Source organism: Podarcis melisellensis, assembly GCF_964234715.1.
Source record: "Podarcis melisellensis genome assembly, chromosome: 2".
NCBI lineage: Eukaryota > Metazoa > Chordata > Lepidosauria > Squamata > Lacertidae > Podarcis > Podarcis melisellensis.
The window spans coordinates 47253007-47266166 of NC_138529.1; the positions used below are offsets into that span (position 1 = coordinate 47253007).

The following is a 13160-nucleotide window of genomic DNA, read 5'->3' on the forward strand; positions in this document are numbered from 1 at the left end:
GGCCAGTCTGCATTTCAAGTATCTTCAAAATTAATAATCATCTTAAAGCTCAAAAGGATCTCGCTCTCTACACAAAAGTCCAACATCCCCCTTGAACAGTGGTTACAGGCTATTTTACATCTCAGTGCAAGTAAATTGGAACTAATTGTCTGGAAATGAGCGTGATGTGGTGACTCAACTGAAAGCCATCTGCTCGTTAAAAATCTTGCTGTTACCTGCAGCCTCTTAAACTATAACCCAGCCACAGTGAACAAGCAATACTTACAACACCCTGAGAGACTTAAGCCCATTGAACGCATGGACTGGGATACACTTCAGCTTGTTGTAGCTCAGGATCCTGGAATAATAAAAGAACACAGGTTGCATTACTTCATCATTGATTCACTGAAGCAAAAGCAGAACAGAAATCAGAATTCATTAACTTAGAAACATTAAATGCTTAGTTAATGCAACTGATCTCACACTGAACAGCAATTACAGTGTATGCCAGAACTACTAAGTACTTACAGTGTTGATAGCTGTGTCATATTACTGAAGGTGTAATTGGCCAGCATGCTGATGCTGTTGTTGCTTAAGTCACTGAAGAAAAATACACAAAATAAAGGTCATTGATGCAATGAAAATAAGTCTTTTCTTAAAGTTAGGTCAAAGTTCAAGTTGTTTCAAAGCAAATAAATCAACAAGGACCAATTATCTAAGAATGTAATGCTGTAAGAAAACCAAACCAAATACTGTAAAAAGTAGAAAATTTTATTATTGAAATTTCAAACAAAGTTACGCTGGCAACTCCTCCATGTGCCTGGTGCAGAGATTGCCAACCTTTTTTGACCAGTGAGAATGCTTTGAATTTACAGCAAGTTGTATTGAAGTTGTAATGGACAGTGTGGCATAACACAAAATTAGAGACCCCTGATAAATTTTTGTTTATCTTGGGAAGTCAGCCTACCCAGGGGTAGTTCTACTGGTCTCGAGTGTGGAGATCATACAATATTGATTTTATATGCACTTACCAATACTTCTGCTGCCTAATAGCAACAGGGAACATTCCTTAGTACCAGGAAAAATATACAAGGTGGCCACATAAGTTTCTAAGATGACTAGTGAAATATACTTGGAGTCGAGAGTGGATTTCATGCTCTTTATTCAGCTCATAGTGGTGAGGAGGAATGAAAGTTCCCCCAGAATGTCTACATTATTTACACAATGGGCCCCACATGATTGGCTAATTCTGGGATTCTCCTGTAGGCCAATCAGGTTGCGGATTCACTTCCACCTGGAACTGGATTGGGTGGCTCCTGTGGACAAATCAGACTGCTGCATTCTGGATGCTATTGTTCTAGGACCAATCTGCTGCATTCTGGATGCTATTGTTCTAGGACCAATCAGACTGCTGCATTTTGGATCCTATTCAACTCAGTACATAACACCTAGAGACTGACTTTATTTTTAAATGGAAGTCCAGAGCAACTGCCCAGGGGCACCAGTGAAAGCCATCATGGATGCCATGCTGCTCACATTTATTTCTGCTTTGAACCGCCCTGAGATCTTCAGATCAAGGGCGGGATAGAAATTTAATAAATAATGTTTGGCAACTCCTGGTACCATAAGTCGTTATGGTAATATATTGCTGTACAGCAACACATAAGATGCCCCAACATGATAGAAAAGAACAGTGCTTTTTTATGGCACTACTCAATGGTAGGTAGCACCAGCACCATTTTTTCCTAGGGAAAAAGCACTGGAAAGGAAGGGCCGGTTCCAAATTCTGAGATACTTACATTAGTGTCAAGTGTCTGAACAGGGAGAGTTCCTTTGGCACAGCAGGTAAATGGTTTCCTTCCAGATATCTGAAAGCAATATATATTGAAAATAGTTATAGGCTACATCTGCGAATGTCCAACCAGAAACCATCATAATTGTGAGTTTATGTTAAATACTTTAAGCAGGCTTAATTGTAAATGATGGTGGTGAATTCCCAACTACACCAAAATATGTTTCCAGCCAGTTCAATAGGGTCAGGATGTGTATACTGATACAAATATGCATCCAGTTGCATGATTTCAACCACTGCTTATCCAAAAGCCTATTTCTGCATAGTGATAGCCATCATCGAATTAGATGTCTATGTCAGTGTATGTTAAAGCAAAGCCAAAATTCTATTGTTATATTGCAGTGATTGGGGTGGGGGGCTTGTATCTATATAAGACCATTTGGGTTCTTTTAAAACTTCTTTTTCCAGCGTCTTTCTGGAACATGTCAAGTTAAAACAGTTTTGTACTACCTCTGCCAAACACACATTATTTGTTTTGACAGCATCAATTTGCAGTTTGTGTCCTATGGACCCCTTCAAAATCCTGGCTGGTAATAAAGATATAATGTGACATCAAAATTAGTCTAGTTTAACATAAAAATTAGGGTTTTTTTTAAAGCAATGTAAAAAAAAAAAAGCTATTGGGATGCACCAGACTCCACAACGTTAATTTTATTTTTAGAACAAAAAAGCACACATAGAGAGCAGTGCCAGTATATGTTTTGTTAGGGGAAACAAACTTGTGACATGCAATTTGGGGAAAGATACAACCCAATAATTAGGCAATTCTTAGTGGGCTACCAGGAAGCCCAGGAGAAAAGGAGAAATCTAAACTGCCTAGGTTCAAAGCTGAGATTATAGTAAGTAATGGAAGTACAGTGGTACCTCCGTTTGTGCACAAGATCCATTTTGGAGCTCCGGTCAGATCCCAAGGTGTGTTTATCCGGAGGTGCCGCTTCTGCGCATGCGTGTGGCGCGTAGAGTGCTTCTGCACATGCGAGCACGGCAAAACCCGGAAAAATACTTCCCGGTTAGCCGCGTACGTATCCCGAAGGGTACATAACTGGAGGTGAACGTAAGTAGAGGTACCACTGTAGTTCCTTGTAACCCAATCCTCTAATGCAGTAGCCTCAAATCTTTGCTACCACGGACCACGTGAAATTTGCTGAGGCTCTTGGAAGACCAAATTTTCTGTCTAGTGTGGCAATTGTGATTCCATAGAATTTAAATCGTAATACAATAAAATGCAATATAAGAAATAAAAGAAGCAATAAATACCGTACATATTTTAAAATCAGCACTAACTCCCCATGCAATGGAAAGCCACAGACACTGAATGAAGCTTGTGCATGACTGGTGGTCAATGGATCAGAGTTTGGGAATCTCTATTCTAATAGGCAGTGGTGGAGTTAGTTCAACAGAAACCCCACCAGTTTATATGTGTTAAAAGTCGCAGTTTGCTAGGTTTTTTTGCCCTCGTTTAGTTTGTAAAAGGATTTGAAAGTAAAGTAAAAGAGTGTATCTCTAAACGAAAGGGTACTAGGAGTAATACTGGAGTAAGTAAATACTGGAGTAAGTAAATATTAGATGTATTGATGGAGTGGCTTGCTTGACTATCCCTTTTCTTCTATCGTAAATCAGTGAGCTTACAGGAAAATACTACTGTTTGCTTTTTAAAGAAAATTAGTGACTACAAAAACAATCTTTTCCAGAAACCTGAAATAAACTCATTTACCTCTTCTAGAGAGCACATTAACAAAGAAGGGGGAGGATCACTTATGTCCTTGCTATAAGGTTGTGCTTAATTAAAGCTACTAAAAAGAACTCCAAATGCAAATTGACCTCATTAGAATTATTTCTGCCCTCTGACTGCAAACTGCTCATGCAGGCAATATTTCAATAACACATCAGAAGCTGACTCAGTCTAGCTGTGTTAATCCATACAACCATTTACTTTAACTGCTTAGTAAAAATGTAAAATGAATACACAATGACTGATAATAACTGAGGCAGCAATATTTAAGATTTAAATGCAAAGTCAGATATTATTAAATCTGTATTTAAATTTTACAAAATAAATTATTGTAAATGGGTGCCTCAAAAACATAAGTAGGAACAGGCAATTACATTTTTCATGTGATTATAGACATGATCTGGCAGTGCCAAATTTTTGCCCTCCAACACATTTAAGGGAATTGTATGTTTTTGAAGGGTGTAAGAATGATGCCCCAAGCCTTTTCACTTTGCTCTTTTCAAGCTTGTTCATAGCTGATCTACTGCACCTTCAGCAGCACTTTAAAATTTTAATAGGGTTTCTTTTCCCTTCATGACCACAGCAAATTAGGACCATTCAATGAGTAACGATGTCTCAGAGCCAATCAGATACGGCTATGCGTTGGCATCACTGAGGGCACTGCCTTACTCTGAAGCTATGATATAGCTCTTAGTTATGCCAGAATGCACACTGGAAAGTGCATTAAATCATGCTTCCCATTGAGAGCAGTATAATGCAGATCTGCAGTCAGGTGTGCATTCCAACAGTTCCTAATTTGCCACATGGCACTGAGAAGGTTTCATTGCCAAAGTGCAGCACAGAAAAACAGGGAGCACTGGTTTAGTTGCCAAGGAAAAGGGGACTTGTCCTCTTTTTACCAGCTGAAAATGTCCTACTGAGTGCCCTTAAAAAGTAATTGCAAATTAGAGAGGTGCTTTTTTGAGAAGAACAAAAATGTTCGTGAAACTCTCCCCTGACCCAGTTCAGCTCACCTTTAGATTATACAGTATATTGCCTAAATAACAATTTGTCTTCCTTACTGTGACATGCAAACTGAGCCACTGAAATTTACACACATTTGGGTAAAAGTTGCAATTTCATCAATCTAAATTAAGTTGTTATTTTTGAAATAATTGCATACAGCAAGTGTACAGCAACCTCAGGAGAAACAAGGATTCCAGTGCCAATTTTCATCATAGTTGCTTATTGTGAAGCCAATTTTCTGAAACCTGTGAGAATTTCATTACACTATCCATTGCTTGATAGAGCTGACCATTTGATATTGCTGTTCGGGATTTGAAATGCAGCTTACATATTTTAATGCAGTGACCATTAAAATAGATCAGGGGCAGGCATCCTATGGCCTGGGAGCCGGATGTGGCCCAATTGCCTTCTCAATCTGGCCCGCGGATGGTCCGGGAATCAGCGTGTTTTTACACGAGTAGAATGTGTCCTTTTATTTAAAATGCATCTCTGGGTTATTTGTGGGGCATAGGAATTCGTTCACCCCCCCAAAAAATATAGTCCAGCCCCCCCACAAAGTCTGAGGGACGGTGGACCGGCCCACAGCTGAAAAAGGTTGCTCACCCCTGAAACAGATAATCATTTGAGAGAATAATGAAAACACTATAATGAAAAAGTTTTTCAACCACAGTGTGCTATGTGAGGTGCAGTTTTATTTTAATGGAAACCAATACAGGGCCATGCAATATTTCTGTTGAATTGTTTGGTTGCCATTGATGTTAAAGAGAAAATTCTCTCAAGTTCAAATTAACAGGTAGTATATAAATAGCAGCTATTATCCAGACAGTACAGGTCTCTAAATCTACATAGTGATTTCTCTAGCATCCATTCAGCTTCACACTTATGACTTTCATCAGTAGTAATGACAGAATGCTGCAGCATCAGTCAGCACTCAGTTTCTAGTAATGCTGTAAGCTGCTCAGTTTTCTCTTCTGAATGTGCCAGACCTAACTATATGGATGCAAAAAGGATTCAAAAGAAATTCCTCTGGGAATTCAACTAGATCTAGAAGTATGCTCTAGGATACAGAATTTCAGCATGTGAATCTATAGGGAAAAATGTGATGTGTTTCTATATTGCCCTGGGTACACAAATTCATTGGGGGGGGGTGGCAGCTGATCCACAACATTCATTTAAAGCATATTCAGCATAAATTTGAAGCATATGGCTTCTCCCAAAGAATCATGGGAACTGCATCTTGCAACTGCTGTGAGAGGGTGAAACTACACCCCCCACTTTGGGGGGAAGTAATGTGCTTTAAATGTGCATTGCATGTGCTTTAAATGTATGGTGTAGATCTGCCCTCAGTTCACTAATGCTGGAGAAAGAGTACTATTTTAAGTATTACTTTAGCATTTTGCTATGGTGAAACTCTACCTGCTGCAGAATGAAATTTTCCATCTGTCTATGTATCCATTTCAGTGTAACATTATTTAGGACCTGTTGCAGTAAAAGATTTCCTGTTGTATGGATATTCTGGAACTTTATATACAGCTCTAATTTACTAGGTCTTGTTAGATGTATGGCAGGCTTTTTATTAAAATGTAATGTATAAACATGCATGATTACATTTTAATAAAAAGCATTTCAGCTGAACATGTTTGTCACACAGCGGATGCGATTTTCTCTTGGCAAATGGAAGTTTATAAATGCAAGGCTCCACAGCATTCATTAATATGCTACTAAATAAATCCTCCCCTTTATTATTGGAACTATGTCAGAATGCCAGATCAAGCCAGTCAGAGAGAAAGACAGATGGGATGCCAGAGAAACTCTCTAAAACACTGCATCAGATATCGGCAAAAGCATGCTATCCACACATCAATATTAGTTACAACTCAGAAGTTTAAGATGGAGGAGAAAGAGCTAGAATATTAGATACAGACCCTGTTTAAGAAAGCAGATGCACAAGTACCATTTGCAGAATGAAGCATGAAGCTCAGTCCTTTCTTATTTTGTGACAAATGCTGCTAGCAAAACCACTTCCAGCATTGCTTTCATGAGACATATCATGGAAGTTACACCTCTCTCTCTCTCTCTCTCTCTCTCTCTCTCTCTCTCTCTCTCTCTCTCTCAAAAAAAAAAAAAAGACAATGGAATGTTGGTGCATTATTTGGGACAGAGATGGAAAGCATCCAAAGGCATATTGGGAGTTTGCACATCTTTCACTGGTCAACACATGTATTACCTTCTGACATCTTAAAACACAAGTATGACTCTATGCAGGAAGTGGGAATAAACTAACTAAATTTAAAAGTGACTTCCTGAGCACAATTTTCTAATGTAGAAAATAAAAACATGAAAATGAAATTAGATTCACTGGTCTCTATGGCAGTAAAAGTGTGCAAACTGCCGCACCTCCCCACACAGTACTGATCCCTAGGACTCAAAAACCCAAATGACTTTTAAGGACTTCTAAGAGCATAAGGAGAGCTCTGCCAGTGGTCAACCAGGTGCTCATGACAAGCCTGCAAGCAGCACCCCCCCAGGCCCATTCCTAGCAACTGGTGTTCAAAATAAAACTTGTTCCAGTGGTGGAGGCAGGGCACAGGTATCATGGCCTACAGCCGCTGATAGCCTTATCCTTCATCAATTTGTCTAATCCTCTTTTAAAGCCATCCAAGCTGGTGGCCATTTCTACATCTTGTGGGATTGAATTCCATAGTTTAACTATGCGCTATGTGAAGGAATACTTTCTTTAGTTTGTCTTGAATCTTCAAACACTTAGCTTCATTTATATAACTGCATTGTGATATTGACAGTTTCATTTCAGTCCCTGCCCCAGGAGCTGCTTCCTCTTCCCTGCCTAGGGCCACCAAAAAAGGCCACATGTTGGATTACTGGGTCCCAAACTATAGCTTCCCAATTTATATAATATGGGAAATTCAATAAAAATTTCCTTAGGTTTAACTGGAATAAGATTAGTTGTTTTGACATTCCACTGGTAGCAATTGCACCAGGGCTGGATTTAGATGAAGAGCGGCTCTAGGCTACTCCACTTGTGAGGCCCTTTCCCATCCCCCACCCTCGTGGCTAGAAGAAAATGGAAGAGTGTTATAAACAAAATTGAGTGAAGCCAAGGATGATGACGTGTATTTAAAATTCGGGCGAAGGCTTGGCCAGGGCGGTTGTCCTCTTATATACCTGCTGGGATTGACAAGGCATCTGACCCTCACCTGAATCTCATAACTCTTCTGACAGGTGATTTGGTCTGCAGACACAGTGTGGAAATAAAGGATGAGATTGCCCACCAGATACCAGTGTTATTGTTACAATCCCCTTCTCAATTAAGTAATCAATTTGAATTTAGAATTAAAATTCTCAAAACTTTCTTATTTGTTAAATCGAGCAAGTAAACTACTGCTCTCACTTCATTACAAACAGTATTTCTACCTGCAACACACTTGAGCAAACTTGCTCCCCTTCCTTTCACAGATATTTTGTTGCCATTTGCAACTGTAGCTGCCTCTGATTAGTTATCATTTAACTCTTGGGGGAAATAATTAGCATCACACATCATAACTTGATATTGCTGGATAGTTTTGATAAACTGCAAAAGTATTTTTAGTTTGCTTTCTGTTGTCACCCTGGAACTTTTCTTTGTTAGTGCCACTTTGTTTTGTATGATTCCTTGCAAATGAAGTAAAACAATTTTTCTGCTTGTATATATTGATAATATAATTTTGGTTACTGAGAACAAACAAGATTGTACAAAAACAAGATTGAGTGCAAGCCTGGCCAGGACATAGGCATCCTGACTGTGAGAAAGGTGACCTGTGTGCTTGCTTGCTTGCTTGCTTGCTTAACAGCTGTTGGGAACTTCAAGGTCCCTGTTCTCCCTTCTTATGGTCTTTGTACTAGACCTGAAGACTCCAATAGAGAGCATTCCATGTCAAGAAGGAGGGCAAGTGGGTACCCTATCAAATGACAGGGCAAGAGCTACCCAGAGCAGGACCTTTTCATTGGTGGTGCCCATTGTATACTTCACTCTTCCCAGACCTGTTCTCTTTTGGCCTATATTTTGGAGCTTTATAATTTAGGAAGACTTTGGAAGAACTGGTTGAAAAGTCTTATCAGTCGCTGACATATGAGCAGATTTTATTTCCTGCTTTTCTGGGCTTCTGGTGCACCAGGGTTTACACCAGCATAATAGAGTTGGCCAGGATGCCAGAAGGGATGCAATTTATGAGCTTTCTCCATTATCTGCACAGCAGGGGGTGTTCAGTCAACAGTGCAAAGGCTGAGCTGAAGTGTTCCCTGCTGGTTACCTGCTTTCAGCAATTGGGGTTGCTGTTTGGTAGTACCCAATTGGTTAGCGGTCAGATTCTAGAGCTCCCTATTGGTGGCTCTTAGGTAATTCACAAAATACAGAGTCCATTCATAAAACACAGTGTTCATTCATAAAGCAGTAACATAAATCTCCATTGCTAAATATTGGGTGTATATTTCAGTGGTTGAATATACAGGTTTATGGCCATGCTGTAATGTAGTGCTTATGCCACTGTGAATAAAAGTTGGCTGGGCTCATTGTCTCGGGGTTTGGGGGGGGTGAGAGGTGACAAAACTGATTTCCAATAAGTGGGCCTCCCTTCATTTCCATAACAAGTCCTTGAGTCTGTACTCTGAATAGTGACACCAGTGACCTAGAAGGTGCAGAGCTTGGACTGACAAGCTCTGCACCTTCTCATCAGGGCTGCACAGTCTCATCAGGGCTGGCCTTAAGGCAATTGGAGCAATTGGGCCAAATTGGGCCCCACATGCTGCTCCTAAGGGGGCCCCTGCACCAGGGCAATCTATATGGATTTTATTTATATCTATAAGATTTTGCAGACTTTGGCTGTGAACTGGGGCTCCACACAAAAAACAACAACTAAAGTTGGGCCCCACTTCTTCAAATTGGGCCCCACTGGCTAGCCCTGAGTCTCATAGTTGCTGGGCCTGAGTTGCCCTGCCCTTGCATGAAGTCTTGGGTTTGAAATTTTGGGAGAGGGGAAACTGCGGCACTGGGGAGTGGGCAGGCTGGTGAGGCCCTCTAGATTTAGAGGCCCTATGCTTCAGCCTACTTAACCTATACATAAATCTGAAACTGAGTTGCACCCATGTGATCTATGATAGTCTTGGCAGCCTTAGGAGTAAAACAACAGAGCCTCTGATATTTTCTGCCTTCCACCAATGCAGTGAAGATGACACTTCATGCAGTTCACATGGTGAAAAGGTATTCCTCACATTTCAGTGATATATTCTGCAGACACTAACTCACCTCACATACCACAGAACCAATAAATCACATATTTCAAGCAATTTTGAATTCTAAACATGTTCACATGGAGAAACTAACAGGGAAAATGTCTACCACTTGTCTACCACTTGGCTGCCAATTTCCCCTTCTTAGTGCCTTTCCACAGAAAACCACATTCTAAAATGAGATACAAACAAGAAGCTGCCCTCACCTCTTGCAAATCTACTTTATAATTTAATCTAATTGCCTGTTATTTTAGCCATTTTATTAGCATCAGAGTCAATAATCCCATTTTACTTTCAAATGTTTCTCTTCTTCTTCTTCTTTTTTTAAAAAATGTCAACCAGCAGGGATAATTAGCCTACAAATGATTATGTTGGGAATACATTTTCAATAGCTCATTCAAGTGGGCAATTGTGAACATGCTCCCTTCCTGCTGAAAAAGCGGCACAGAACATTCAATATTTAACTTTCACCTGATATATTCAGAAAGAACAAGAAGGTAGCAAAAGACCTAGCTGTCAAAATTACACCATTCTAGATGTATTTCATTCCTAATGAGGCATTAAAAAAAAATCTGTAACCACCACACTTAAAATAAAATGCAAAACTATGCTATAAAGAACTTGGGAGACTGAAAGGCAAAACAACAGTCCCAATCCCAAACTTTGATAATTTTCTATCCAAATACTTGAACTTCAGGAGCTCATATTGAAATTTATACCCATACTCTGAGCCACTATTTTGAATCTGGCGCTGGTTGGTGGGCCTCAGTGTTTTAGTCTTTTAAAAAACTGCCCTTCTGAAGGCTACCCATCCCAAGCAATTTAATTTATATTGCCAACTCTTTTTTGTTCATGAAATTCTTGAAAATATGGCTTACAGTTCTGTCACATCTTTGGGGACACCTTTAGGCAGGAAACGTAACCCTTTGTTACTGCAGCGAACTACTGAATCCACACAAGTGCATTGTTCTGGACAACGGGGAGAAAAATGACAGCTGCTTTCAGTATTACCTATGAAGAGAGAGAGAAAAGTGCAAAAAGGTAAGGTCAGAAAGAGATGACAGGAACCTGAGATCATTCACTTCTAAAATAACAGCTCACCTCTTATAAAACTGTGATATCTACAGGGCCGTCTTAAGCATATCTGGCACCGTGGTGCAAGGATCCCCCTGGAGCCCCCCACCCCCACGTTTCCTCCGGGTGGGCAGCAACTAGAGGGTGGCTTCTCCAGCAGGGAGGAGGCTCCGGGTGTGGCATGGCATGGCAGAGGTGGGCAAGGGCAGCAAGCTGATGCCAGGAGGCACCACATCCAGCCTCCGCCTCTTCCATGGTGCCCTCCAGAACTTGGTGCCATGGCGCCCTGCACCACTATGGCTAAGATGTCCCTGGATATCTCGCTAGTAATCATAAATAACTGAGTAAAATTTTAAGTGTCTTCTGAACACTATATGGGGAATAAATGCAATCTTGCTCAGGCAACATTTCATGCCAAGTGCAGTTTTCTATCTTTCTTCTTCCATAAGCAGATGCCTATGCTGGATCAAAAGTCATTCTGTGCCTATAAGGGCACAAGTTGGATTCACCCTTAGTTACATTGCTGAGGCCTGGTTCACACACCCCTTTTTTCACTCTATTTGTCTATTTAATTACTGTATTCTTCATGATTGGCAGCTAAATGTGTGACTTTGAAAAAAGCATTTAATGTGATGTGAGATATGTCAGTTTTCATTTCTTAGTACAGAAAGTATTGATCTGATGTGTAGAGATCTTTCCTATTCCGATTAGTTCAAAAGGGTTCTAGAAGGTTTTTTCTCTTTGTGAAAGAAGGTTTATTTCTATGTGAGAGAAACAGGAAGAAGGTTTCTGATGTTTGGGTTAATTTTCTGGGAAGCTGCATACAGCTGGTTTAAACTGGTTTTGTTATCCTTTCTGTCAAGGTCAAGTTGACTATAATACTAAGACCAGGAGGAGTCTGGGTCTCACTTACTTTCTGTTTTCTGTCTGTTTTAGTGTTCTATTTGTATGCTGTACTGACAGGGTTTAGTCTTATAAGTCTGTAAGTTTTATTGTTTTTTGCTGGAACTGGATTTTTATGGACTGTGCCAATCCTGAATGTACTGGATTTGTGACCATTTATGCTCATTTGCCTTCAGTACCAATAAAGCACTGCTGAATGGAATACAATTGCCTCTGGTCTGTTTTTTTAGAAATTCTGCTACATGTTTAAGTTTTTTCCTTCTCCGGTACTTGACGACAAGATAACATGAAAATTCTATTTGTGGTGGACTATTTGATGATACAATATATTGATGAATATGCAGCTATGAACCAATCTGAAATAACTGTCTTTCCTGTATATTATTTTGGTGAAGACTACGTGCTTTACAATATCATGTGCAGCTTGGTATGGATAATATTTATTTGTTAAAGAGAAGACTCTGAGTATATCACATTCCTTTTTAAAAAATTATAAGGATTTTTGTTTTTGACAAGTGCAATGAAAAATAAAGGAACAAAATGAGCTAAATCATAAATCATAAAATCATAAAAATATCTAGTATTTCCAACATGGGTGATGATTTCTATAAAACAGAGTTTATAAAACAGATTAAACCTCACAACTAGAGAGCAGGAGGCTAGTGTTACAAAATTAAGCCTTTGAAATTAAGAACTTTAAAGCATGGACTTCTACCCAAACTAGTATGTGGCTTCACAAAGCATCAGGGAAAAAACAAACTGTGGTATCCAGACACATGTCTAGAGATATTTTGTAGCATATATATTCAATTGGGCCTATAATAATTGGAATGTTCTGTAATTCAAACAAGGTTGTACTGAACATTGTAACAAAAAATATAGCCTCTGGTGATTTTAACTGCTTTTAGGCATGCACATGGGAGACCAAATTCATCAGATTTTTCCTGTCCTCTCAACACAACTAGTACAGAAGTACCTTCTATTTGAACATGAATTTCAAACTTCATAGGATCAGGTACAAGAAATAGCTTACAGATAATTTCCATTGATAAAGTAACATTAATGCAGACAAATGAGGAGTTGTAAATGTTGGTTCCAGATAACCCACTGGGAGGGCCCTAAGGCTCTCCCCTATGCAACTATGCAATGCTTATTTTTAAGCATTTTTAAAACACCCCCCCCAAAAAAAACCCCACAACTTGAACTTGAACAACCTAGAAGTTGTATTTTGGTAATTTCTGTATTGGGAAGTTTTTAATTACTGATGTTTTATTATGTTTTACATATGCTGTAAGCCACCCAGAGTGGCTGGGGAAACCCAGACAGATGGGT

General features: G+C 39.5%; 1 protein-coding gene and 1 long non-coding RNA gene across 3 annotated transcripts in view; one reads left to right on the top strand and one right to left on the bottom strand.

Annotated features, from left to right (window-relative positions):
• Positions 1-13160, bottom strand: part of SLIT3 (slit guidance ligand 3) — a 396000-nt gene that overhangs the window by 69277 nt on the left and 313563 nt on the right. For both annotated transcript variants that reach the window (XM_081899114.1, XM_081899113.1), the window contains exons 20-23: positions 10730-10862; positions 1779-1847; positions 508-579; positions 266-337 (exon numbers count right to left, since the gene is read on the bottom strand). In XM_081899114.1, the coding sequence (XP_081755240.1) occupies positions 266-337; positions 508-579; positions 1779-1847; positions 10730-10862 (346 nt within the window). The remainder of the gene's footprint in view (positions 1-265; positions 338-507; positions 580-1778; positions 1848-10729; positions 10863-13160) is intronic.
• The window catches only part of LOC309363150, a 413995-nt gene that overhangs the window by 56490 nt on the left and 344345 nt on the right, over positions 1-13160 (top strand). The gene's annotated exons all lie outside the window — the stretch shown is intronic.